This window comes from Cyanistes caeruleus, unplaced genomic scaffold (assembly GCF_971803275.1).
Source record: "Cyanistes caeruleus unplaced genomic scaffold, bCyaCae1.hap1.1 HAP1_SUPER_29, whole genome shotgun sequence".
NCBI lineage: Eukaryota > Metazoa > Chordata > Aves > Passeriformes > Paridae > Cyanistes > Cyanistes caeruleus.
The window spans coordinates 532,656-558,700 of record NW_028256297.1 but is presented as its reverse complement, the minus strand read 5'-3'; the positions used below and the strand labels follow the sequence as shown (position 1 = coordinate 558,700).

The following is a 26,045-nucleotide window of genomic DNA, read 5'->3' as shown; positions in this document are numbered from 1 at the left end:
ACTGTTTCTTTTTCTAGACTATTTACAAGACTACTAGATAAGGAATAATCATCTTCTCCAAAGAGGTTTTGATTTTTTATTCATGTAAGAGGTGTATCTGTGCAGTTTCATAGGGAACTGAACAAGCAGGAGACAGACATTTTACATTTGGTCTTGCTAGAAAAGTGAAGCTTGGAGAAAGATGTGAACTGTCTGTCATGCACGTGCCCATCATGTATACATGTGCTATTGCAAGTACAAAGTCTGAGCAAAGCATTTCTTCAAAAAATGCAAATATTTTTATTTTATTATTTCTTTCATGTATTTGTGTCAACAAAAAAACGTTCATAACTACTTCCTTCCACTTCAAACCAGTTGCAGTGCTAAATACAGGTAGTATCCATCCTTTTAGAAGGCACCATACAAGAGCTTCAGAAATGTAACATTTTTATCTCCATCCTTCTAGTGATTAGAGACTTTCAGCCTTCTTTTTATAGCTGTCTAGGATGCTGGTCAAGTTTGACAATAGATCTTCAGACATGAATTCTTCATAGTCTCTGTCAATTTTCACATTCTGTTCATCAAGGTATTTCTAGAAAAGAGGTACAGAAAACTTTATTAGCTCTATCACGTATTATCATGTATTTATTAGCTCTATCAGTATTGTACTGATTCTGCTACAGCATTTTAAGCAGTCATTGCAGAGGTTAACTGATTTCAGTTGAACACTTTCCATGGACTCAGTGCAGCAGCTAAATAACTGATACTTCCTTAGGAAGAATAAGTTCTAATTTCCAAGTGTTTAACTGCAAATGTCTCTAGAGAGATTTAATTCTGGATATCAAATTTTAGCTTACCACTATAGATGCTATATGAGTAGCAACTGTTTCTATAAGGTGATTCAAGTTAGCACCAATTTTTCTCTTCTCTTCTGTTGTTGTTTGCAGAACAACTTGATATCTAAAAGGGAAAGATACTCAGAAGGTCGTGTTTTAAATTAAAGAATTCCTAACATTTAAAACAAACACTGCAAGTCTGATTTATCATCATATTTAGCCATACTTTTTTCTATTAGTATTAATTTGAACCAAGTTAGAATATATTAATACTCAATTTAAAAAAAAAAAAAAGCCTGTATTTTGTTAACTGATAAGAAACAATGTACCTTAAAGTCCGAATACTCTTTCCAGACTTTGAGGTATAAAATGTAAGTTTGGGAACTAGTTTCTTTGCTACAACCATATATATATATATATATATCCTTAAAAAACAAAATAAACAAGGCAAACACGGAAGTTATGAGTCTTACTGTCGTTGGAGATCATGCAATTCATTTGTGGCTTCACTGAGACCGTCATAGACACCACTCTCAAGTAACTGTTTATGCTTTTCTAATGATTCCCGTACATTTGCACATCTTTGCTCTTCCTCTTCTATCTCCTATAGTCATAAGAGGAGAAAAAAACTGCATTGCTCAGGAATAATTTTAATTTTTTTTTCTTTTTTTTATTACCTGATTACATTCTAATGCTTGAATTCAAATCTCACACAAGTAACTCGAATTTCAGAACTGAAAAAAAGAAAACCCAAGGATGTCCCTCCCAAACATAAAGTTTCAGCTATTTTCTGTATCATCCCCATCCCATAACAAGCCTGACCATCTCTTTATTCTTTTGACCATATTTAAAGGTCTGTGTTGCAGCTTGTTTCCCCTCACAGTTAAACTCCAAACGTGTTGCTTAGATAGTCTATATAGCTTAGAAATGGCACATCATGAGCAACTGTTTCTAGGTTAAAAAAATATAACCACATTTGAGTGTGCTTAGGGTTAGGTGGTTAGGTAACCACATTTGAGTGCGAAAACAGCTTTTCCTTTTTGTCTGAGAGTGCAATTCCAAGCAATCGTATCTTCAAGGAGAATGACACTGTTGATGCTACACACAAAATCAAACAAAATTCTGTCATCAACTCGACATGCAATTCTGGTAGATTACTGAAGCATCATCCTTAAAAAATAACTTTAATACTTAAGACTTACAAACAGCATTTTAAAAATTACAAGAGGAATTACATGATTGTCTTATAATAAACATCCAATGGCAACTGTATATTTTATGAGTTTAACTTTAGAGAAAAGTATATGCAAGAGCACAGAGCAAAAGCTAAATTTCATGTGGCTTTGAAAAATAGAAACTAAATTAATTGTCCTTAGCCAACTCAGCAGGTATTAGCAGTGAAACAACTCTGTTTCATGGCTATAGCAAAGGAGCTAGGATTTACAAGAGCATATCTGGTAAACACTGGCTTAGTTCAAAGAACATTTTTCTGCAGGGCACCTCAGCCCCAGCAAAACAGTGTTGTCAGAGAAGTTGGGAGGTACCAAAATAGCCACTCTGTTGTTAACAGAGGGCTGTGTTTTGTTGCTGAACTGCGAGTGGGGAAAAGGATAGGGACTGCTCCTGTGCTGGGAAAGGAACCTAAAGCAACCAACAGTTTGAGATCATTAAAACAATTTAACATACTTTTGGCCAGCCAATGATTTCCTTATTTTCTACAGAGGCTGATTAAACGTGTTTACTAAAAAGTGTAAATGTATTTATTATATACAAATTAATTAGACATGGCAGATTCTGGTCAGATGGTTGCTGCTGCTTTTATTAATGGATGCAGTAATTTAAGATTTGCAGGATCTGCTACAGTATCATGCCAGATTCTCTTACAAGTGAGTGAAAACTGATTCAGTTAAGGTAGCAGTCAAATAACTTTTCTGAAAAGAATGAAAAAATCCTGTAAGAGGAAGGGAAGAAGGCAAAGGCAGAAGCCCAAACAAAAATGCAACCCTAAAACTTATCTATAAACACAAAGGTTAAGGATAAGGGTATGATTAAGGATGACTTGTCATCAAGCTGTAAGAAGTTCTACCTTAAGCTTCTGCTGGTAAAGATCATCTAGCTTTTCAGCTTCTTCTGCCAGCACTTTCACACTGCGTTTCTTGTCCGCTAGCTCTATATTCACCTAGGATGAAAATGTAACCGAGGAAATATGGTTCAGAAAGAATTCCAACGTACAAATAGATGCCATCACAAACTACACCTGCTAGCTCCCAAAAAACAAAATAGGCTAGGCTGGGATACCAGCAAACCAAGTATTGCTAAAAATCTTCCTGATGATAATTTGTCAGTGATGGTAAGCCACACAATTGACTGGAATGGGCAACTTATTAAAAACAAATATTTCCAATATTTATGGTCAAAGATATGTAACCTTGATAAACTTTAATTCAGGGAATAGACAATATTGCAACCAATGAAGTCCCCAGTTCCTAGAAAAACTTTTAGGTTCCATCACAATTAAATTTTCTCACAGCTTCTCCCCCTCTACTTGTCCTCAGAAAAACCCCAACCAATTCAAAAATCCAACCCACCACACCACACTTCACCCATGCAAAAGGTTGAATGAAAGCAGCAGATAAGGTTTTAGGGCTGGTATTTTAGTCCTAATCTTCATTAGCCAACACACCTGTTCCAAAGTTTCTTCCAAAGTCATTTTCCGTTGAGTAGCTTTAATGATTTCTTCCTCAGTCTCGTTGATGATCTCCATGAGGGGAACCTGTAATACGCATACAAGAAGATCTGACAAATGCAGTTTGCTTATTTGAACCAAGATGCACCCCAGTACAACTTTTCTTTCTATTTTTTTAGGCTACTGCATTCTCCCAACCCAAACATCTTTCATATACAACATCATTATTGTGACTCATCACACAAACTTCTCAACGACATTTCATTGTGAGACAGAGACCTTTCCAGCATTTTCAAAGAAACACATCTTTTTTGTGAGTGGTAACTAAAGCCTTCAGTGTTGACTCTGCTTACCTTGATCTGAGTTCCGTATTTGAGTAGACAATTAGGTCCTTCATCAGGATTAAACTGAATCTCGAAGTCGTTGCCTTTGGAATTCTTAGCACTTACTGGAATTAATTTCAACTTTCGAGCCAGTTTATGATACTCTGCCAGTTGCTTATCAATCTGCTCAGAGGAGAAAAGGGCAGAAATCATAGAAGAGATACAAGTGAAAAGGTTTGCAAGAAGCATTCATACAGTACTTTAAGAAGCACACATATAATACAGCCAGGTTTCTCAGGGTATGTGGCTGACACTGAACAGCTTCACCTGTGGTTTTCCAGATTCATCTGCCATAATTTTTCCTGCCTCAAGTTTTTGAGAATTAGCTGACAGGGAACTAAAAACTTGCTGGAAAATAACACTAAACCAATGATCAGTCATCAGGTCAGTATGCCTTTTCTCTCATTCATCTTGACAGGAAATGCCACACAGCCACACATCCTTATAACTAACTTGAGCATGCCTCTAAAAAAAGCTTATTAAATGCTCTAACTTCTAATTAATGAGTGCCATTTATATGCAAACAAAGTACCCAGGTTTTTTTTTTTTCCAGTTTTATGTACTTCATACTTGCACAGGAGGATTTAAGCTAATACAAGTGCTTGATAAAGGGTAACCCTACCAAATATATTTGAAACTTTTTTTCTTTAGTTCTCCAACTGGCAAAGCAGAAGCTTTTAAATCCCATCACCTACAGGACTACATATTTTCATTCTGTTTGAAGGGATTGAACTTTGCCCTTGAAAGAAGTTACAACTTCTACACAAAGAACTAATCAAGCCCTAAATGCATGCAAAGCTATTGATTCAAATAATAGTTTTGCCTTGCTTTCTTGCTATGAAATATTAACATTAGTCTGAAATTTCTTGTGTTATCAAAGCAATGGCATGCTAATGTTATCAAAGCTCTTATCACTGCTATAGCAGTGAGAGCTGACAGTGATTCATATTCTAGCTACATCTCTTCTGGAGAGAAAAAAAAGAATACAATTCCATTAAGTGCAAAACAGAAAAAAGGGGGGGAAAAAAGAGAAACATCCCGCAGTGATATTGTAAACAGAGGCCATTCTTGTCAGTTTTGTCTGGTTAGATACACATATGGTGGTGTTAGATTATATAGGAAATAAACTATCAAGACTCCAATTTGAAGCTTATATGATGACAATTGAGAGCCACCTCTGAGTGTAGTGTGGTTTTCACATACCGCCTCTTTATTCCTAGCGTATTTTAGCTCTTCATTCCACAGCAGATGTTCTTCTGCTTCCAGTTCCTTGGTCAGCTTGTTAATGGTTTGCTGCAGCTCATTTCTCTCGTGATTTACTCTCTCAATGTCCACAGCTGAGTACTTTTGGTTATCTAAGACATGCCGGAGCCGGGCATTCTCCTGCTTCATTGCTTCTACTTCCATTTCTAAGCTCACAAAACATTTGTGAAATGGACATGAAAGAACTATTAGACAAAAAGTATCTTTATTAGCAATCCATTCTGGAAAGCTTATTTGTAGCATCATCCTACTTGAAGGATCAACCTCTGTCCTCAAGCTAACAGCTCCAACTTGAAGACTATTTCTAGCTACACTGTCCTGACTGTGATCAAGGCCTCCTTACCTGCTGTCTCAACTTCACTGTTAACACTTTCCAGCTTTTGATCAAGGACGGCTACATGAGATTCCAGACTAGCCAAATAAGCTTGGTATTTCTGGACATCTCCTTCAAGAGATGATTTCACTTTTTGTAGCGTTACTCTACGATCCTAGGAAATGGATGAGAAGAACAACCACTCTTAGATGAATATAAAATAATGACTTCATGTTCCAGACAAGACAGTAGAATAATTGGTCAATATCAATAGCACGAGTATAAAACTAAAGAACTTTAACAATTTTTTAGCCCTGTGAGAGCTGAGTCAAGTCAAGCACCTTTAAAATAACAGCTAAGAAGCCTGAAAAGATTCTTGCATTGCAGCATTAGGTCTCTCATTTGCATCAGACACTGCACTTAGAAAATTCTTACTACAGTAGTTCACAACTAAACTCTAATAATACATGGAAGGCAGATAAAACTAGGGCATGGAAAGCCAGGAATAAACCCAGCACATTTTGCACAGCAACAGTTTTAATTTGCCACCTGCACAGGCACTAACCCATTTTTAAGCTCGTGATGCATTAAAAGCAGAATCCAGTTTTTCAAGCAAAATATTTTCCATAAAATATATTGTTACCACTGAATCCCACGCCTCATACCAACACATTTGGAAAAAATAATCTTGAAATTTATATTTAAAAAAAGAGGTTCAAGTACTTTATTAATATTTCAGTCAATACAAGACCTTATTATCTGGAAACATCTGCACATTATCAAACAAATAGTCACTGAACACTCCACAGAAAAAGCCTTGTTCTACAATGGTATAAAGTCTGTAAAAACCTGGGCTAATTAAAAACTTAAAGCACTGAAAATAGTTTTCCATTTGTTATGTATTGTAAGTATCTTCATTCAGAAATGGTCAATAATATAAAGTTCAACTCCACCATAAAAACAGAGACACAATTTACTAACTGGTTCGCTTTCCTTCTCTTTTTCTAGTCTTGCAATCTCTTCTTGAAGTCTTTTGTTCTCAGCTTCTAAACTTTCCATCCGGGCTTCATCTATATTAAATAAATCCTCTGTAAGAGAGAAGAGAAAGTGGGGTTACAAATTAATCTCACTAATATCACCACCTATTTTGAGTATCTGAACTTAAGCTTCAGCACACTAAGCACCCATTATCTGCACAATTATTTTACACTAAAGAAGTAACTACAAAAACCCAAGAACTTATCAGAAAAACCCTTCCTTCAAATGCAACTAGGCAAAAACCCCAAAACAAACAAGAAGAGAAATGAGTTTCTCGGTCTTCATGACAAAAACATTTCAAAGTCACTCCCAAGGGGTAAGAGTTTCCAAACTCTCATACAGCCCAAACCACAAGAGAGTATACAAGTCAGACTACCTTGTGAAGTTAGAACAGATCAAACTTATTTAACAACCTCTTTCTTATCCATACACTTCCTTGCTTCTTGAGACATCTTTTCCCTTACTTCACTTGGCTTTGCCAAAGAATGGGATGATTACTTTTTCCTAATATCCAGTAACAGCGTGGTAGCTTGTTTCCTCTCCAACTGATGGCTCCAGTTTGCAAACAAAGGGACCTTAGTCTGGCTTTTCATAGGAAATCAAAGAAAGTAAGAAACACTTTTCTTCTTTGTTCTCACATTCTGTTTGTATTTTTGTAGGTGGAGAGTGAGTAAAAAAAACCTAATAATTTTCCACCACCTGAAGACAAACACAGGTACATGCTGAATCATATACAAGAACCCTCACAACAGAGTTTGAAATTTGCAGACTGTTTTCAGAGCTTTCAAAAGATGAACTTTCTTACTGATCTGGTGTGCATCCTCTGATAATCCTGCTTTTTCTTGATTTTTAATTGTTAGCTTTGCCATAAGCAAGACATAAATGTGACATGAACAAGAGTCATCTGCATAGATGGGAGCTTGCATCTGAAGAATTGTACACTGGTTTTCTGTGACAAACCATTAAAAAAACAGGTGACACAGCTACAGCCGATAGCAGATCATGACCTATCCATCTGTACTGGTAAAAAATATATAAAAAAGAGAGCATTAAAAGTTGAAGTAACCAAAACGTACTTAGGAATTCGAGATTCCCTTAGATCACTTCCACTTGTAAACCAAACAAACTGATGTTAGGAGAAAAACCAGTAACACAATTGAATACTTAATTAAAACTCAAAAACTTACTTAATTTTGACTGCACTTCAGCATCCAACTCTTCAAAGGTATCTCTCCCTTGCATGAAAAGATCATAGCACTTCACACAGTAGTCCATGAAAAGCTGAAAACAATTTAAAAATCTTTCATTTCAACAATTCCAAGGCCTGTAAAATATCTGGGTAGTCTAAAGCTACTCAGTCACTGGAATTAAGCAGACACCGAAATATCTTTCAATGCTTTGATTTTACTTTTGTAAAATTAAACATTTTTCTTTCCTTTGAGCAAAGAAAGTCAACAGATTATATTCAGACAGAAGGAGGCACCTATAATCCACCATATGAAAGGTCTAGAAATTCTGTATATTTCCATAATATTTAACAAGGATTGAAGGTACCATATTTAAGACCTTTTCATCTTGACAGATATGATTCTCTCAGGCTAGTTTATGGAAGCTGGAAGTCTGTTTAACAGATCTCTTCAGTAAGTATGACCATTAAAATTCAGATCTGCAGATGTCAAAGAACTAGTCTAGAATTAACAAAAGCTTACCCAACAAGAATCTGCTAGACACTGTTACAGATGTTTCAGAAGCAATTACACCAATATTGTGAATTCTGTATCAACATATATGCATAAGTGTCAGTGTTGAAGAACATTTTGAATTTAAAAACATTTTTACTTGCCAACCATCAGGTTGTAACCTTAGTCCAAAATTATGATTTAACTTGATTTTTGCAATTTTCTAATTATATGTTTTAGCTTATAATGTGACCCCTTCCAAACACCTGTTGTGTGTTAACACTGAGTTAAATCTGAGTAGTACTAAAAATCAATGATATATTAAAAAGAAACCAAGCTGCTGGATTTTTAAGACCCTGAATTACATTGCCACCCTCTTCTGTGGCTCAGAAATAAAACTTTATAATCAATTTTTACATAGTAAACTGACTAGATACTGGCAGGAGCCACTATATTTAGAATTAAGTCACTGTCTTTACACTGCACTGCTGTGAACTTCAGAAGTCTCGAGTGCTACAGCAAAATATACCAGAAACTCCATTAAAACAATAAGCAGCATGATTCCCTTCCTCCACAAAGGAGAACTGAAACAGTAGGTGCTTGGAGAATAAGGCATATCTGTTTAATACCCAGTCTTCACCAACAGACTGGCCACGATGCCTGCTCAGGAAATAGATGATGAGGCTTTTTATATAATGCTACTCTACTTCCTAGAAAGTGTTGTGAATAAAAAAGGGAATAGAATCTCTAAGTACATGACACAGCAACCTAAACTGTATTTAAATTGTGTTGCTACAGCACATGACAAAATTCAGTTGAGCAATTCTGATTCTAATTCCCTTTTTATGGTACCTTATGATGTACAATTCCATCATCTGTCTCTCCTCCCCAGGCCTGTCCATCATCATACGATGGTGGGTTTTCCCTGAATGCATGGTACAGCTGAAAAGCAGAGGTGCACACACAAAGAGCAAACGTGGAGACATCCATTCGTTTTCATATTGGTTTCATAAGAAGCAAAGTAACACTGGATTAGGATTTCAGCAAGCAGGTTGGAATGAGCCTGTGTTGAATTGACTAAACACGCAGGTAAAGAGGCATGAACTGGACAGTCAACACTGCCAAATTGTCTTGTGTCTTCTCAGCAAAAAAGGATAGGATTTTCATGGGTGCTTAGGTCAGCAATGGTGAACTTCTGTCACAGATTCCAAATTTTGCTCAGACCTGAGCTGGCAGCAACAACAATTAACACAACGAAAAAACTCAAATAAAACCAAAATTAAATCAAAACACCCCACCCAAACACAAAACTTGCCACTCTGTATAAGAATTACAGGACATTTGAATAATTTCAGTTGAAAATTAGACTTCAAATTTAGGAGGGAATGGTAGCTGTCACAACATTTGCACTGAAGATAGATGTTCTATTCAATGATTGTACCCATTAACTTCTCATGTTTAATGTATGCATAAGTCAGTTTTTCCCCACCTTTTTTTTATACTTTAGTTTATCCAGTGCATACATTTAAAGAAAAAAGATATCACAATATAACATGAAAAGCTCACTTTAAAAGTTACTAAAACGTAAGGCTGAGGGTCAGCTCCCAGATTACAGCTAAGAACACCCAACTTTTTCTTTACCTATATGTTAAAGAGATTTGTTTAATGTTACCTTGACACAATCAATTAACCAAACTAAAGCTGCCACAATCTGAGGCCAGGTGTGTGGTGCACCCACGGTACGCATGGAGCTTTTTGACAGTGCAAAGGGGTACCTATAAGGCCAAAGAAGATACATTTTTAATAGCTGTGACCAAAACAAACCAGCATATTTGGGAAATAAAGCAGCACATTTTTATATGTGGATGAAAGCACAGAAGGAAGAAACTCAATTGCACTTGATACTGTACTTCAAAGGAAATTAAGTTCTTACAGCACTATTTTATTCAATTATTGTGGGTTTCTCATTTTGTGATTCGTAGAATATCTTGATTTGAAAAAGATCGCTAAGGATCAACAAACTCAACTCCCTGCTCCTCATCGGACTGCCTACAACTAAGCCGTATGATCAAGAGTGTCATCCAGATGCTCCCAAAAGACAACCTCAAGTGAGTTGTCAGAATTAGTAATTTTATCCAAAATTACACTCTTGGTGCAGCAGAGTGTAATCCTTTTCAACGCTAGGTCAGCAGTTTCAAGTGTTACAGATTAAAACAAAATTTTATTAAAATGCTGAGAAGTGAAAAAAACAGATTTACACCTACATTTAAGGAGCCCTGGCACTTTCACACCATCATGGGTTCAAATCTACAGGAGTAAAATAGACTTTTTTTTTTTTAATGAGATTGAAAATTCACAATTAACAATAGGCAGAGGGTTTTCTTTCTGGGAAAGTGTTGGGGCATTAATAATTTCAAACACTGAACAAATTCAGCAATAAACCACTCAGCTACTTAGCGTTTTATCACCTCAACAGTAATTTTCGTTATTTCCACATTCTGCTTTCAAAGCAGAATAAGTGTAATTGCAGGAAAATATGTTTTAAACTAAATTGACTTGATCCAAAAATTCTGGAAATTTTAGTTGTTAGACTCTAACAGAATGAACAGAAAGGTTTGTCAAGAAGAATTCTGTCCTATCTTTCAAATTTTTATACAAATAATCAATTAAATTTAATGTTACAAAGCAAGATTCCAAGAGCTTATAGCTCTGCAGGTTTAAATATAAAATGTGTAGTAGACTCTGAAAATCAGCAAGTAAATCTAGAGCTAAACAAAAGTGAAACAAAACTATCACAACATTGTACTTTTAGAGTCTCATCTGAATTAAAAAGCCTATCCATTCTCCCCAACTATCAATGTGGAATTCTTAGCTTTTAAATTTCTAGCCATATCATATCTATTCAGCCCAGGAGAATAACAATAATCATCTTACCCAAGGTCTTTAAAAACTTTGGGAATTTCCTCCTCAAATTTTGAGTCAGGCAGTTCATAAGAAGGGCAGAGGAATCTATAGATAAAGGTGAAGATCTTTAAAAAGTCCTTAACTGATGGAGATTGTAGAGATTTCATGGAAACATTGTGCCCATAAGCATTCTCAAGGAGGAACTGTGCAAAAGAAACACAGAATACCAGTCACTAAATAAAGCTTAAGAGTTGAAACCAAGAGAAAGGACCCTTCTGATTAATATATTTTACACCTCATAACATAAGTGCAGAAGGAGTTAATATGTTACCTCATAAAGCTTCTTGATACATTGTTGGATGAATGTTTTGTCATGAAGGGGTCTGGGATCCTTTATCTTTTCTGTCCCAAACACACCATGCTGGCTGCTGCGGGACCCTCCAGCCCCACTCGCTCTAAGGACAGACAGTAAACACAGGTCTTGTGACAATACATAGAAAGGAGAACACTCTTCATGTTTAAGTAACAGCACAAATGCTATGTTGATATTTTCTTTGCATTTGTTATACAAAGTGATACTTGAAGTTTTCTCTTCATTTAAGGTGATTGGATAAACATCATCGACGTGGAAGCCACAATGCCACGTGTGCAACAAAGGGATTACTGCATCCTAGATGAATAATGTCATCATTTTATTGAAAGAAATAAACTCTTAGAGAGCAGAAAACAAACCCAAAGATGAAGAAATCATGTTGGTGACTGTGAATAAAGACCAAAATATTTAAGGACTATTTAAAAGGAATAGACCCCTGCAGCACTGGGGGTCCTATGAAAGAAGATACCCACAACACAGAAAGTCATGAGCTAAGCAGAAAGATTTTAGATTTTTGGAAGGTTAGTACCTCAGAGAGAAGAAATTAATGCAGAGTATACTTTAGATGTCATTCTTCCTTAAACAAAAAAAATGTAATGAGATACTCTTAAGGTCTGCAGTGCACGTCATTCCCAAAAGAAAAAAAAAAGCTCCCAAAGCAATTCCTGCTCCACAGCATTATTGTTTATTGATCAAGGACTGGAGGAAGGCAGGAGGACCTGCAGGTCTGCTTGCCTCGGATCCATTATTCCCTATAACGAAAACCGGTCAAGAAAGAAAAATTCCAAAATTATATAGGACCATTTTTGTTTTAATATATAGTGCAGAGAACAAAACCTATACATACCTGTTCCCAGAACAGCTGGCTTTTCCTTCTGAAGCTCCAGATGTAGGTTTGCTCATGCTCAGCTTCCCAAGGGTGCTTCTGTCCTTCCTTAGGAATAGAGAGAAGGATTCAAGTGACTGTTTCTACCAATTCATCTCTTGCTTTTACAAGAACTATACATGCACTCATATATTCCTAAACACCTTCATCACAGCAACATCTTAGAAAGGTCAGCTCATGCACCCAGCCATCTCCTAAGCAACACGTAACAAAGGGTTACCATTTGAAAGGTGACACAGGTATACAAAAAGGTTAAAGCAAGTATTGTTGCAAAACTGGAGCACTTGTGCAAACACCCTTGGCTGTAAGGAGACTTCTCACTGTTTCAGTTTATTTTCTCAGTTGCTACTCACACACACTATGATAAATCTCTTCAGAATTAGTTTTATATAATTATTTTTAGCAATCTGACAGGCAAAACTTACATCTGAGGTGTTTGAAGACCCATCTTGTTGCTGTCCTCCACTCTCAGTGCCATCATAGATTGTCGGCTGCTGCTTCCAGCAATACTTGAGCTTCGCCTCATTGTGACTGCTGTAAATCCCTCAGTGTTCCAGCAGTGTCAGAAAATACAGGGTCTAAGGGTATTTTGTGTTCTAAATGCCACAATGATTTCCCAAAAGCTCAGAATAAAGAAGTAGACCTGTACATTGGATCAAAAAAAAGATTGATTACGTTAGACTCCAGAAATATGTAAGAGCAGCCACAGTCTTTTAAATCAACTGTTTTATTGATGAAAGAGTCAGTGGTTACTCCAAACCTACTGTTTTGCCTTTCTATTTGGTCACTTCAAAGCCCCAGGTTCCAAAAGCAAAAGAGCTTGAGAAATTTTTCAGTTCAGTCCACTGGGAAAAAGGCCACACTACCACGAGTACACAAGTACTGCTTGCAGCACTTCAGCAATACATCAGCTCCTGAGCTGCTCAGTCTGAGCCTACCAATTAATTTGCAACTGATCCCCCAGCATCATAGCATAATAACTGGAAAACCTGTTCTGAGGTAATATTATGGCTGTCTTCAGACTATGCATGCAGATATAAATCAAACTAGAATATTAATACCATTGTCCCCACAGTGGCATTAAGGTGGAATTTGAAGTAAACAGAATTAATTCAGGAAAAAAATGCCAGCTTTCTGTTGGAGTCTGGGATACAAAGTGTGTACCCTTGTTTCTGATACTTAGTTCTAAGATCCAGAAAAACACTGAATTTCATATAACATGAAATTCATGAGCATGTTTTCATAGTGATACATGAAAACAGCTGTTAAAATTAGATAGAAAAAGCGAAAAGTGTAAGTGTGTAGATTAGAAAGTTTTCTTAAATCACTGGGTGAAAAAGTTAGTTTAGAGAGCAGAAGGCAAGATGAAGGATTTAGGGTGTTGTCTCTTGTCCCTTCTTTCTTCTTCATGTTCTTCTCCTGGAGGTTTTTGGGTAATAGTAAGTGATTGGACAGAAAATGCCGCAGTGTAGCACAAAGGTGAAGGGTCATTGGATCATTAAGAAAAATAATATACGTGTCTATTGTTAATTGGGTAAAAATAGGTCTAAAGATAAAAGAACTGTGTAGTTCAGGGCCATTTTGTGCTGTCGGGCACGGGATGAGCCACAAGGCCTTGTTGTACCACCAGAAGAAAGAAATGTACCAGATTGCAAAGATATAACCTTGTGCAGTCAGTCTGGAGAGACCTGCCAAGCTTTGTGTTGACCTGTTAATAAACACGAGAAACAAGATTCTAACGAGCTGGGGAGTTCTCATCAAATCACAAGAACTGAGATAAGCAGAGCTTCCCATGAGGGAGGATCCCAAAAGAATTCAGTCCAAAGGAGGCTGAGAAATCCAGGAAGAGAGAGGAAAATACAGAAGAAATGCAGTAGAATCAGAGAAACAGAAAAAGGATTTTTTAGAGAAAAGTTAGAACCTCTGTAGAGGGCAGAAAGTGTATCTCATTTGTGGGATAGGCTTAAATGACTGAATTATAATTAATAAAAGCCCCCTCCACTACATTACCAAAACACATTATTAGTATAAACTGTTGCTTCATTTTACTTCCAGTTACACTGCTCACAAACCACAACAGAAGTCTAGCTCTCAAGCTCAATTCATAGGGCAGCATATTCATGAGTTCACTCTGTCTGGGGAAGAAGCTGCATTATTCCATTATTTTAACTGGGACCGACCACAAAGAGATTGAATTTTCACAAACATAGCAAGTGATTCGCTTCTAGTATAACAGAATCAATTAGGCTGGAAAAGACCTGTGAGATCCTCTAGTCCAACTTATGAGCAATCACCAATTGTAAGCTAGACCATAGCTCTAAGTGCTACATCCAGCCTTTCCTTAAACACCTCCAGGGACACTGACTCCACCATCATGCTGGGCAGGTGTGGTGATTGCTTAAGCAAGCTCACCCTCATTCACGACAGCAGGCCATTCCAGTGTACAATCGCCTTTTCTGTGGAGCAATTCCTCCAGCTGTCCCACCAAAGCCTGGCACAGTTTGAGCCCGTGTCCTGTCGCTCGTTGCCTGGGAGAAGAGGCCGACCCCCATCTGGCTACAGCCTCCTCTCATGTGTTTCCAGAATTATAAGCCTTTTCATGAGGCTCAACAACCCCAGCTCCCTCAGCCACTTCGCATGGGACTTGTGCTCCAGAGCCTTCCCCAGCTCCGCTGCCCTTCTCTGGACACGCTCCAGCCCCTCAGTGTCCTTGAACTGAGGGGCCCAGAACTGGACACAGCACTGAGGCGCGGCCTCACCAGCGCCGCGTACCAGGATTGTCACTACCCTGCTCCTGCTGGCCACGCTGCTGCTGCCATTAGCCAGCCCGCTGTAAGAGCAGAGCTGCAGCAGAGATGGAAGAGCAGTTTGCCAGAGCCAGCACGCCAGCAGGATAAAAAAGAGCGCAGGAGCGCGGCAGAGCCGGGCGCAGCTCCGCCCTCTCGCCCTGAGAGCGCGTCTAAGCCGTACCGAGGGCGACCGGGGCACTCAGCAAAGAGGCCAGCCCGGGACTCACCACCACTACCACCGCCGCCGCACGGACATTTGTCCCGGTGCTTGAGGGTGTTGGTGTTGCTGCCGCTCCACTCCCGCTCCTCGCCCTGCCCTTACCGCCAGCGCCGCCGCCCGCTCGCAATTTCAAATCCGCCCGCCCGGACGTGCCTCAGAGCGTCCCACGGAACTGCGTCATGGAGGGGCCGCGGGCGGAGCAGCGCCCAGAGGAGGGGAGGAGCGAACGGAGGAGAGGAGGAGGGAACGGGGGAGAGGAGGAGGGGACGGAGGGGAGGAGGAGGGGACGGAGGGGACGGAGGGATGGAGGGGAGGAGGAGCGGAGGAGCGGAGGAGCGGAGGAGCTGAAGCCCCGGAAGTGCTCAGGGCCGGGCCATGGCCGCACAGCGACATGGCGGCGCCCGCGGTGAGTGTTTGTCAGGCGCTGCCGGGCCACGGCGGGCCCCGGGCTTTTCTCCAGCCGCCGAGAGTTTTCCTGGGGAAAATCCCAAGTTCTCGGTCCCTGTGTGCCCTCGGGGATGGGAGTCGGTGCCTGGCCTCAGCCGCGCTGGGGCTGCGGCTGCCCCTGCCCTTGTGCCTATATTGCTGCTCCCGGGTGCCGTCATAGTGATCCATGTCTCTAGGTATATGTGTGTGTGTGTGTAGATACAGTGTGTGCATGTGTACATGGTGAGTATGTATGCACACGTGTGTGTTTATATGTGAATATATATAGCGTATGTGTATATATAGTGTGTGCATATATGTAGTTTATAGTCGATAGTGTGCAGATATATGTAGTCTATGTAGCATGTGTGTAACATATGTAGTAAAGATATGTAGTGTAAATGCATATATATGTGGTGTATATACAGTGTATAGATATACACAGGTATCATATAGTCTAAGACATAATTGGAGTGTCATAGGGCTGTTTTCTGACTCGTTAAAAAGAGACAGAGTAAGCACATACCATATAAAAGTATGGAAAGTCATATAAAATTTGGTTACTACAAAAAATGTAGTGGTATGGGGATCAGCATAATGGGGAAACCAGCTGAAGTCAGCAGCGTGGCCTGTGTGAGCATGGAAATGTCTGTCAGATGGGATGTGCTAGTTTATTAAATAGTGATAATTCTGTAAAGTGAATTCTTATAAAAATTCCCACAGGAGGAGGAGGTTGCTCCAGGAAGTGCAGATGGTTGGTGAAGGCTGTGGTTTCAGGGAGCTCATCTTTCGTCCTGAAAAGGGGACTTAGGATGTCGGTGGTACATGGTCTGACAGTGGGATGGCTTGTGGATCATCTCTCTTTCATCAACCAGTGTGGCTATGAGATCTGTGACTCCTTTGCACACCCTGGTGGTGTCATTCACAGTACTTCTGTCACATCTACTGAAGACTGTTACAGATTTTCTACTTTTGCTGCCATGCCCTCATCAAGCGATGGTCCTCCTTTTGATCCCAGAGATGCTGTAGAAGCAGAAAGTAAAAGAGCAAAAATGAGATATGTGTTTTGGGAGGAGTTCTTGGATATTCCTAAGCCCTATATAGCTGCAGCTTGTGAGGAGCAGCTGTGTCCTGCCCTCAGGTGAGTCAGGCAGAAGTAAAGGCCAACAACAACGGAGAGGAATACCAAGAAGGAGCAAAGAGTGACACTGGAGATTCTCTTGGCACTGCTAGGAAGGTATGTTCTCTGTAACATAGTAAATTGCAGTAATCCCTTGATAAATAATATTCTGCGAATATTGTTTTGCATACCTGAGTCTTTTGAGGTAGTATAGAAGAGTGGGCACTTTTGAGGATATTCTTGTGCCCCTCATGTGAGTAATGTGCATTCTGTCTCATAAGCAGTGGATTGCTCCTGAGATCTCCTGGCACTGGTTGTGGTCAGGTACACAGCCTGAAACTGTGGTAGCTGTTGAGATTGTGCAGATTAGTGAGTTGGGAAGGACAGTATGAATTTACTTTAAGTGTTGTTCAGTACTGTTCCATATGGACATGAGAAAATAAGAGTCACTTGTCTAAAGCAATAAATGTAATCATAGAGAAATAGTTAATATTTTTCTTTTATTGGTAAGCTGCACTTGGCAGCTGAAACTTTTAGTATGGGCCCAAAGGAGGCATGAGCACAAACTGTGCACTAGGTACCTTCAGATCCTAGTACCATGAATAATTTAGAGCAGCTTTAAGCCCATGTACTTTGTGAATGCCTGCAGCAGTTTAGGTATTTTCAGATCTTTTTGCTTATTTGACTTGTACTTGTGATAGTAAAAAGAGATGGAAAATTTTGTCTGCTTTTAAAGAGGTAAATTGTAATTCAGGTATCTTTGATTTTTTTTTTCCCCTTTTATTTCATTGTGGAATTATATGGGGTTTTTTTGTTGTTTTTTGCTAATTCTGCAGAAAGGTGAAAGGAAATGTGTATTCAACCAAGGTGAACTGGATGCTTTGGAATACCATTCAAATGTAAGTTGGAAAAAATGTATATTTTGCAAGTAAAAGCTACTTGACTTTGGGCATGTGCAGAGTGGAGGGCATGGTTGCAAACAAATTCTGTTTTTGTAGCTTGTTCCACTGGTGCAAAGAAGGAAAGGGAAAGGAAGGTCAATCTCTCCAATCCTTACTTGAATTCATGCTTACAGAGTAGATCTTTTATGTAGATAGATGTGAAATTGCATCTGAGACATTACAGAGAGCTGGAAGCTGCATCCACAAAGTAACTTGTACTGCTATAGATAACTGAACATTATGATGTGATGAGTTGAATATTAGGAAGTGATCGATTTGGTATTGGCAGCATAATCCATTCTGAAGATCAGCTCCTCAGCATCAGGACACTGTGCTGAGTTACTCAAAGCTTTTGGGACCTTTGAAGAAAATGTGCTTCAAAGTATCTTATTCTGCAATTGAAAAAAAAAAAAACCCAACTTTTCTCTAACATTTTATATTGTCCTACTAAAGGATCATGCATTAATTTGAATTCAAATCTATGTGCTTATGTCCGTGATGTGCTGGTGAAGATACAGCTGATTAACACTGAAGCATAATAGTGAATCGTAGAAATACAATCTGTAGGTAATGTTTGATGTATTTTACTGCTTTCCAAAACAGTGATGTGAGCCTGAACTGGGAGCAACACTTGCTTTCTTTCCTTTGGCAAAGATGTTAGTCATATTGGGCTTTATTCTTAAATCTGTTCTGCTTGAACTACATTTAGATGATTATGCTTTTTTCCTTTTACACGGCAGCAATCTTGTAGTAAACATTTGCAGCTTGCTGATACAGTGTAGAGGTCCTGTGATTATTTTTGTGAGTAAGCTGTGCATGTGCAAAACCACCATAAAGGAAAAAACTCTGAAGTTCAGCATGAAGTTCAACATGAGTATGAAAACTTCAGGGCAAAAATAAAATCAATCAACAGTAGAAATAAGGAAAGAAATGAAGTCTTGATGGCTTGTTTAACTTCAAATGATATTTGGTAAATATGTGGAAAAGACAGTGTTTGGAAAAATCTGTGACCCCAGTTAGCCTCTTCTATCATTCACAGATTAGGAAGTAGTATTGGGTTTTTACTATGTTTGTGTTGTTGAAGGTTATAGCTCTGCAAGTCAACCCAGATTATTTTGGCATGTATTTGTTTCTATAGAGTCATTGTCAAAAAACCCAAAGAAGCCAAATTTTGTTTCTGCAAGTGAATCTATGAATTTTAGCTATTGAATCCGTTTATGAATTTCAGTCAGTGGCAACAGTACAAAATATGCTAAATTCCTTCAGTAGCCATTTGTTAAAATTCCTGCTTCAATAGCTTGATAGACAGGAGACTTTGTCCACTTTGTCCACCTGTGAGTTCACGCATGCATGTAAGAGGGTGTCGTTTCTAAAGATATATTCATTAATTCTGTTGAAACAGTATGAACTCCTCTTATCACAAACCCAGGTACTAAAAATTTATGACTGTACTCTCTGATATCTAGATGTGGCACTATTATTAAAAAAAAAATTCTTCCCCTGTCACTAATCTGGGAATTGTAATAAAGCATATTTTGTAAAACTCTCTTGTAGTCTTGAAGATTCTGTAATCAGAAGCATTTGAAACCTTTAATAAAGCCACTGTAACTGACAATGGACAAATGGATAAACACACCTCACTGACAATCAAAAGACATAAAGGCTCCATGATTTGGATAAAAAATGGTTTGGGAGGCAAGGATTTGTTTTTGGATAAGCAGTGTTAAAGTGTGAGGTGTGTCTTTAAAGCCCAGGAAAAGTCAATTCCACCCTCTGCTTCAGGAGATGTGCCCTGAGAGCCCGGGACGAGTTACCCCACCTGCAGACCCCTGGTGGGGTGGCAGCCCAGGGTGTTGTGATGTGTTTTGTGCCCCTGGGTTTCTCCCTTGCTCTGTCCCTATTAGACCCTGACCTTAAACTCCAGCCTGGCTCTGTTCCATAAAACCCCCACCCTGCCTCTGCTCTGTATTCTCTGTTTCTGGATTTAAGATGAATTTGTTCTGTCGGAGAAGGGAGTCGCAGACACCAGGTGGTCGTCAAGCAAATCTCGTTTATTGATCATTACACTCGTGTTTAAATACATGATTTAATTAGCTCATACATATTGCGAAAGTATAGCTCATCATTGGTTATTCTGCTATCTATGTCACTGCGGTACATAGCTATGTGCCTCTGCATTCTTGCGGTTACCAGACCGTCCCTGGTTCTTCTTTCTCGTTCTATTTACCACATTCTTGTTCTCCTCCCCATATCTCAAGGGCAATCCGTCCTTGAGACTGCCTCTGCACTAGTGGTGTTTTATCTCTAGCAAGTTTGTACAGTCATGGCCTTTCTCGCCTAACCATTCTGCCACAAAAGTCTCCACACTTCCCCCGCTTTTTTCTGCAATTGTGTAAGAGCGCCGAGAAGATGTTTTGAGGTATTCCATATAGTAAGGTCAATGGGCAAGTCAATATCGCGACGGGAAACAAAACTTACTTCTATACACTGGAGAATATCTTTGATTGTTTTGTTCTGTTGAGGGGAAATCGTGACAGGCGAACTGGGATCTGTTCCCTTCAACAGTGGGCGAAGGCAGTTTAGTAAGGTGTTTGGGATGCCAACTATGGGTTTCAACCATTGAAGATCACCAAGTAGGCGTTGCGCGTCATTTAAAGTGACAATTTTTGTTGAGAGCTGCAGTTTTTGTGGACGCACAATTTGATTGGTAATAGTCCATCCCAGGTACTTCCAAGGTGCGGTCTGTTGTATTTTTTCTTGAGCAACCACAAGAGATGCTTTTGCCAATGTAGTTTGGATCTCTCTCAATTGATCAGAAGTGAATTGGGGCTTTTGAGCAAAAAGAATATCATCCATGTAATGATAAATTATGGTCTCAGGCCACTTTTGCCTCAAAGGCTGTAGGGCTGCATCGACATATAGTTGACACAAGGTAGGGGAGTTACGCATGCCCTGAGGCAATACTGTCCATTCAAATCGCTTATCAGGTTCCCCTTTGTTAATTGCAGGCAAGGTAAAGGCAAATCGCTTTGTATCTTGTGGGTGGAGGGCGATAGTGAAAAAACAGTCCTTTAAATCGATGATCAGAAGGGCCCAATGTTGTGGGAGCATAGCTGGATTCGGAAGACCTGGTTGCAATGCTCCCATAGCTTCCATTTGATCATTTACTGCTCTCAAGTCATGCAAAAGACGATACTTTCCAGATTTCTTCTTAATCACAAATATAGGAGTATTCCATGGGCTAGTAGACAATTTTAGATGACCTTGTTGAAATTGTTCTCTGACTAGTTGATGTGCTTGCAACAAACTTTCCCTTTTTAGAGGCCATTGCTTAACCACCACTGGTTTGTCGGTTGTCCAGGTAAGTGGAATAGGGAAAGTCCAAGCAATGGCAATTACTCCAAAGGGTGCTCATTAGATAGAACAACTCCAAGCTGGACTAAAATGTCCCTTCCTATTAAACACTGTACTGTTGGAGGTAAAGGGACAACCGACAACACAGCCACTAATGTTTGCCCATCTATGATCACTTGTATAGGGGGTGTTCTTTTAGCTAGCGTGTATCCCCCGACTCCGGTCACTGTATCCATGGTTTGTCTGGATGGCCAACTGCTAGGCCAATACTCCGGAGATACTATGCTGGTGTCTGCTCCCGTGTCTAACAAGCCCCAAAGTTCTACTGATTGTTCAGCATATTTCAATGTTATTTTCTTTTTTGGTCTGCTGTTTAAGTCCATTGTGAGCATGGCTATCCCTGATGATCCAAATCCTTGATTATTCCGAGGGCCTTGCATCAATGTTTGAATGCCTTTGGTTGTTTGTGGCAGTGGTATAAATTGGGCAATGCGTTGACCGGCTTCAACAGTAATTGGAGGGTAGAGCGTATATGCCATAATTTGTATCTCTCCGGTATAGTCCGCATCTATGACTCCAGGTAAAACAAATAGGCCCATCACAGAAATCGAGGAGCGCCCCAATAAAAGTCCTCCATATACTTGTCCCCTAATCTTTATTGGGCCGTAAACTCCCGTAGGAATTCGAACAGGGTGTGTTGTCATCAGCGTTGTTTTTATTGCTGCTGCCAAGTCAAGTCCCAAGCTCCCGGCAGTGGCTGGTTGTAGACACGAGGTGGCGCTGACGTCGCGGCAGCAACTTGTGTCTGGGCGCGGCCGCCATTCGCGCTCCGCCGTGAGTTTCCCGAACGTCGGCGGCAGGCAGAAGAGTTGTGCGTATTGCTTTGACAATTTTGGCACCAGACCCCAGTCGCGCGGCATTGTCGTCTCATGTGCCCTCCTCCTCCACAGCGAGGAGTCCACAAAAGTCTCCACATTGTTCCTGTGTTGAATAAATGGTTTCCTGACATTAACCAAACAGAGACCCGTCTCGTTGAGTCCCATGTTGGTCACCAGAATCCATAACCTCCCTGGACTTGATCCTGCAGCTGTGGAACGCAACAAAACAGGTCTCTAAATTTTGTGAAGCTGCTGAAGTGAATAACAGTGCATAGAGGTCCAGGAATTGTGTCATCCTGGACTGACTAACAGGCTATTTGAGAGGTTTGCCACTTAGAAAAGTTACAAAAATCAAATTCTGATACTTTGATTTACTGATTGTACTTCTGTATTACTGTAAAATGCATAAACTGTTTTTTTATGAAGTGAATTGAAATGTGGAAAATGACTTATTTTTAGATCCCAGTATACATTTCAATTAAAAGTATGTTCATGGGCACAGTAACTTGAAATTAAATTAGAATTTTAAATTAAACTTCAGATAGTTGCTTTGAAATTTGAAATTCAAATGTTTGGTTGAAACAATGATATTCCATGTCTGTTGTCTGAAATGTTTTACTCAGTAGTTTCACATTCTTTCTTTCTCCAGCCTTCTAATTATTGTAACTTTACCAAAAAATGAAAACCAACAACAGAAGTTTGCGTGGTGTCCTGGTATTAGATTTGATCTATGGCTGGCTGCTACTTCCATCTGTCAATTATGTCACCCTCAAAAATATTAAAATGCAGAGTGCTTCAGAGATTGTGTAAACCAGTGTTAAGATAACACATTTCCTATTAGTCATCTATCATCAAAATATAAAAATGAATATCAACTATCCACATTTTTAAGAAGAGAAATCAGCATTCTCCTTAATGAAAAGCAAAATTTCTTGCTCTTGTCTGTGTTTTCAGAATAGTCCAAAGTTGTTTTTACCCACATCAAAACCAGTCTTTTAGAGAGAGTTGTAGACTTCCTTGCTTATTTTATGAAGTGGTTCCTCAATAATCTACTAGCAGTAATTAACTGTCAGTAAGGTCATCAAATCAAGTTCTCTTTCACAAGACTTGGAAAAAAAATTGTAGGCATCACAATGTATCAATGCGGCCTCATCCAAATTTGTTTCTAAATTAAAAGAAAATTGCAGATTTAAAAGACAATATGTAAAATTTCCCAAGCTCCCATGAAAATTGACCTTAATTTCATCCTTTTTCTGGCATCTTCAAATATCTAGATTAAAATCTACCTGAAGAGAGTTTCATTAAGAAGCTAATACTGATAACAAATTAAGAGTGCCTCACAACCAGCAATAATGCTAAGGAAAGCAGCAAAATATTGAGAAATCACTAGAGAGTAATGAACTTCAGAAATAACAGTAACTATTTGGTGATATAAACTTGAAAATTTAGAACATGCACCACAAACCTGACAGTGTATTAAATTAATGAGAAAATATATCTATAAAGTAATGTATTGCCATTTATTCTTAATAGAAGAGGTTAATATTTTACAGGAAAAGATTAGCAGACTTGACCAGAATTTTTGTTGCTAATCACACGAGGTTTAGACCATCTGTAGTATAATCACAGAGCAAGCAAAACTTCTTTTTTGCCTAAAAAAAAAACTTTTTAAGGGCCCTTGCGTGCTATTACAAAGCACAGCTTCCCACAGCCAAAACCTTCACTTCAAATTGTTATTTCGGTGGGTGGTCCATAAGCCCACTAAGCATTACACTGTAGAATAAAAATCACCAAAGCGATTTCAGTCATATAAAAATGAGCTTATGTATCAGAAAAACCCAAACCCTAACTGCATTTTTGCTCAGTATCTTCTCAGATATTTGATCAATTAAATCTTTGAGACAGGATAGGTTTGCTTTTTTGTATAAAAAAAGTACTGTGTATGGCACCAGGCAAGAACTGCATCCAGATTTATGAAGGAAATTTCCAGCTGTAAAGCCAGTTCTGTTTACCATTTTTTCACTCCATTACTAACAATTTCAATAACCTTAAAGCCTTTTTAGGCACAACAAAATTAACCTTTTGATTTTAGAGACTTAAAGGACATTTCTTTGAATAACATTTCTTAAAAAAGAAATGGTTTTGCTCAAGCAAAGCACAATTAATGTCAGCTAATTTTTAGTATTTTTTACAAAACTGACATGCTGCTAAATAACAAGTTGGAAGAAGTAAACCATTTAAAAGGCAAATCTGATTTACATGTAGGAAACTGTTTCTTGTTCACTCATCATCAGAATTACTTAAACTGCAAGTCTCTGTTTCTGTGTGAAATGCTACTGAGGAACAAATAACAAAATGAAGGTTGATTCAAAACTATCCCCATTTGTTTTGTTTGCTTTTTACAGATGAAAAGGATGTCAAGCACCCCCAGAATATTGTTAATGAAAACAGACTCCCACTTTCTGTGTATGAATTTCTAGAGAGGATGTAATTTTCCAAAAACTACTCTTTCCACTACTCTTTTCTGCAGGAGACTTTTGGACAATCATTTTTTATAGTATGAGGTAAGAACAGTACAGTAACCTCACTTGAGTGTCACAGGTAATAGTTCAAATTTGAAGAACATTTTATCTGTTCATTTCTGCTTTTGACAGTTGTCTGTTCAACAAACTCAATCAGCTGAGGACAATATGAGCTTGTTTGTACACAGATCTAGCAAGACAAGATAAAAGAAGAATATCTTCTGCAAGTTATATTCATTTCTAAAATGAAAGGGGAGAACACCCAGCTGTAATCTTAATCCTTGAGAGAGGTGAGTGAGATAATAGCTGAGTTTTGCAAGACACAAAAAATAGAAGTAAACTTTACGATTTCTAACGGTTCCACAGCAGGCAGTGAACTCAACACAAAGGAGGGTGTGATTGAAACTACCTAATCACCTTGATTTGTTCATCAGCATTTTTTATCATTAGAAGCACCTTTGACTTTTATTGCTTTTGTTTCTCCAAGAAACAGTTTTGCCAGCTGAGTTGAAGCAGGGGCTGTGGCTGTGGAGCTGAGGTCCTCTCACGAAGCACCGATGAAAGCGTTGCTGGTCAGCATCACTGCAGGATGCTGGGCTGCTTCCCTGCGCTGACAGGACACTGCTGGCTCCAGATGTGAGCTGGGTCTTGTTGTAGATACATATTATATGGTTGGCTTTTTGCAAATATTAAAAAGAATGCTATGTGTATAAGATTGGAAAATTTTGTTGTATTAATATAGTTTTCTTTATTTCTGTTATTGATGAAACTTAGAAATTGTGGTATAATACATGTATGTTGGGCTATGGCATAGTATTAAAACAAAAACTGCTTTTGTTTGTATAACCCAAAGACTGAGAAAAAATAGCTAGAGAAGCCCTGCATTCGTAAACTATCTTATCCAGATGAAGACAGCAGTGACCAGAACTCTGGGGGAGGAGTTGATTGCATTTCTGGTATCAGGGAATGTAAATCTCGATGGCGCCAATAAGATTGATCTATTGGGAAGGGGGCAAGAGAAAACTAAACAGAAGAACACCAAAGATCCTAAGAAGAATGTCTGAATATGCATGAGAATTTATGGATACGAAGTAGGGTTCTGTTTTTAAGGGACAATCCTTTGTTAGTAAGGGGTGCTCTCTTGGCTGAATGCAGAGACACCCGGCCGTATCTGTGTACTTTATTTTTATCTCCCAATTGTCTTTTTATTAAACTTCTAAATTCTATAAGAAAAATATGTGAACCTCGTTTTTCACAGTGGTCAGCTACTGTTAGTGATGTTACAGTGTTACTTCTCTGTCAAGGAGCATTTCTGTGTATACTGTACAGAGGTGTAAGAGATAGGGGAAGACAATCAAGATACTTTAAATTTTATGTTGTTACAGTTTTTCAAACCCTTAAATGGTTCCTACAGCCATGTTTTACTTCTCTGTAAGCTGCTTGGAACGTGCTGGA

At 38.8% G+C, this 26,045-nt stretch overlaps 1 protein-coding gene and 2 long non-coding RNA genes across 4 annotated transcripts; 2 read left to right on the top strand and 1 right to left on the bottom strand.

The window, feature by feature from the left end:
- Positions 1 to 255: 255 nt before the first annotated feature.
- Positions 256 to 15,737, bottom strand: LOC111924458 (kinetochore protein NDC80 homolog). The gene is made up of 17 exons (XM_023920617.2): positions 15,357 to 15,737; positions 12,766 to 12,983; positions 12,302 to 12,388; positions 11,413 to 11,536; positions 11,112 to 11,284; positions 9,850 to 9,952; positions 9,030 to 9,119; positions 7,686 to 7,779; positions 6,442 to 6,548; positions 5,491 to 5,635; positions 5,088 to 5,293; positions 3,855 to 4,007; positions 3,499 to 3,588; positions 2,902 to 2,994; positions 1,289 to 1,419; positions 837 to 939; positions 256 to 571 (listed from the first exon to the last, which is right to left on the bottom strand). Exons 2-17 carry the CDS (start codon positions 12,864 to 12,866, stop codon positions 449 to 451), a joined length of 1,923 nt encoding a protein of 640 aa, XP_023776385.2. The 5' UTR covers positions 12,867 to 12,983; positions 15,357 to 15,737; the 3' UTR covers positions 256 to 448.
- LOC111924459 (uncharacterized) lies at positions 9,119 to 14,355 on the top strand. The gene is made up of 3 exons (XR_002861654.2): positions 9,119 to 9,266; positions 10,160 to 10,285; positions 11,684 to 14,355. It is a non-coding gene; the product is annotated as an uncharacterized LOC111924459 (long non-coding RNA).
- Positions 15,638 to 25,825, top strand: LOC111942409 (uncharacterized). 2 transcript variants are annotated; one of them, XR_015282443.1, is made up of 6 exons: positions 15,638 to 15,755; positions 16,499 to 17,012; positions 17,732 to 17,794; positions 24,474 to 24,632; positions 24,723 to 24,880; positions 25,078 to 25,825. It is a non-coding gene; the product is annotated as an uncharacterized LOC111942409 (long non-coding RNA). The 2 variants fall into 2 exon arrangements; XR_015282444.1 differs by having other exon boundaries at positions 15,699 to 15,972.
- Positions 25,826 to 26,045: the final 220 nt, after the last annotated feature.

Excerpts from the sequence above, each read along its gene's own strand:
- LOC111924458 (XM_023920617.2), bottom strand. The coding sequence starts at position 12,866 with ATGAGGCGAAGCTCAAGTATTGCTGGAAGCAGCAGCCGACAATCTATG. Across the intron at positions 7,780-9,029 it reads ATGGAATTGTACATCATAAG|CTTTTCATGGACTACTGTGT; the intron begins GTACCATAAAAA and ends AATTGTTTTCAG. Across the intron at positions 5,636-6,441 it reads AAGAGAAGGAAAGCGAACCA|GATCGTAGAGTAACGCTACA; the intron begins GTTAGTAAATTG and ends TCCATTTCCTAG.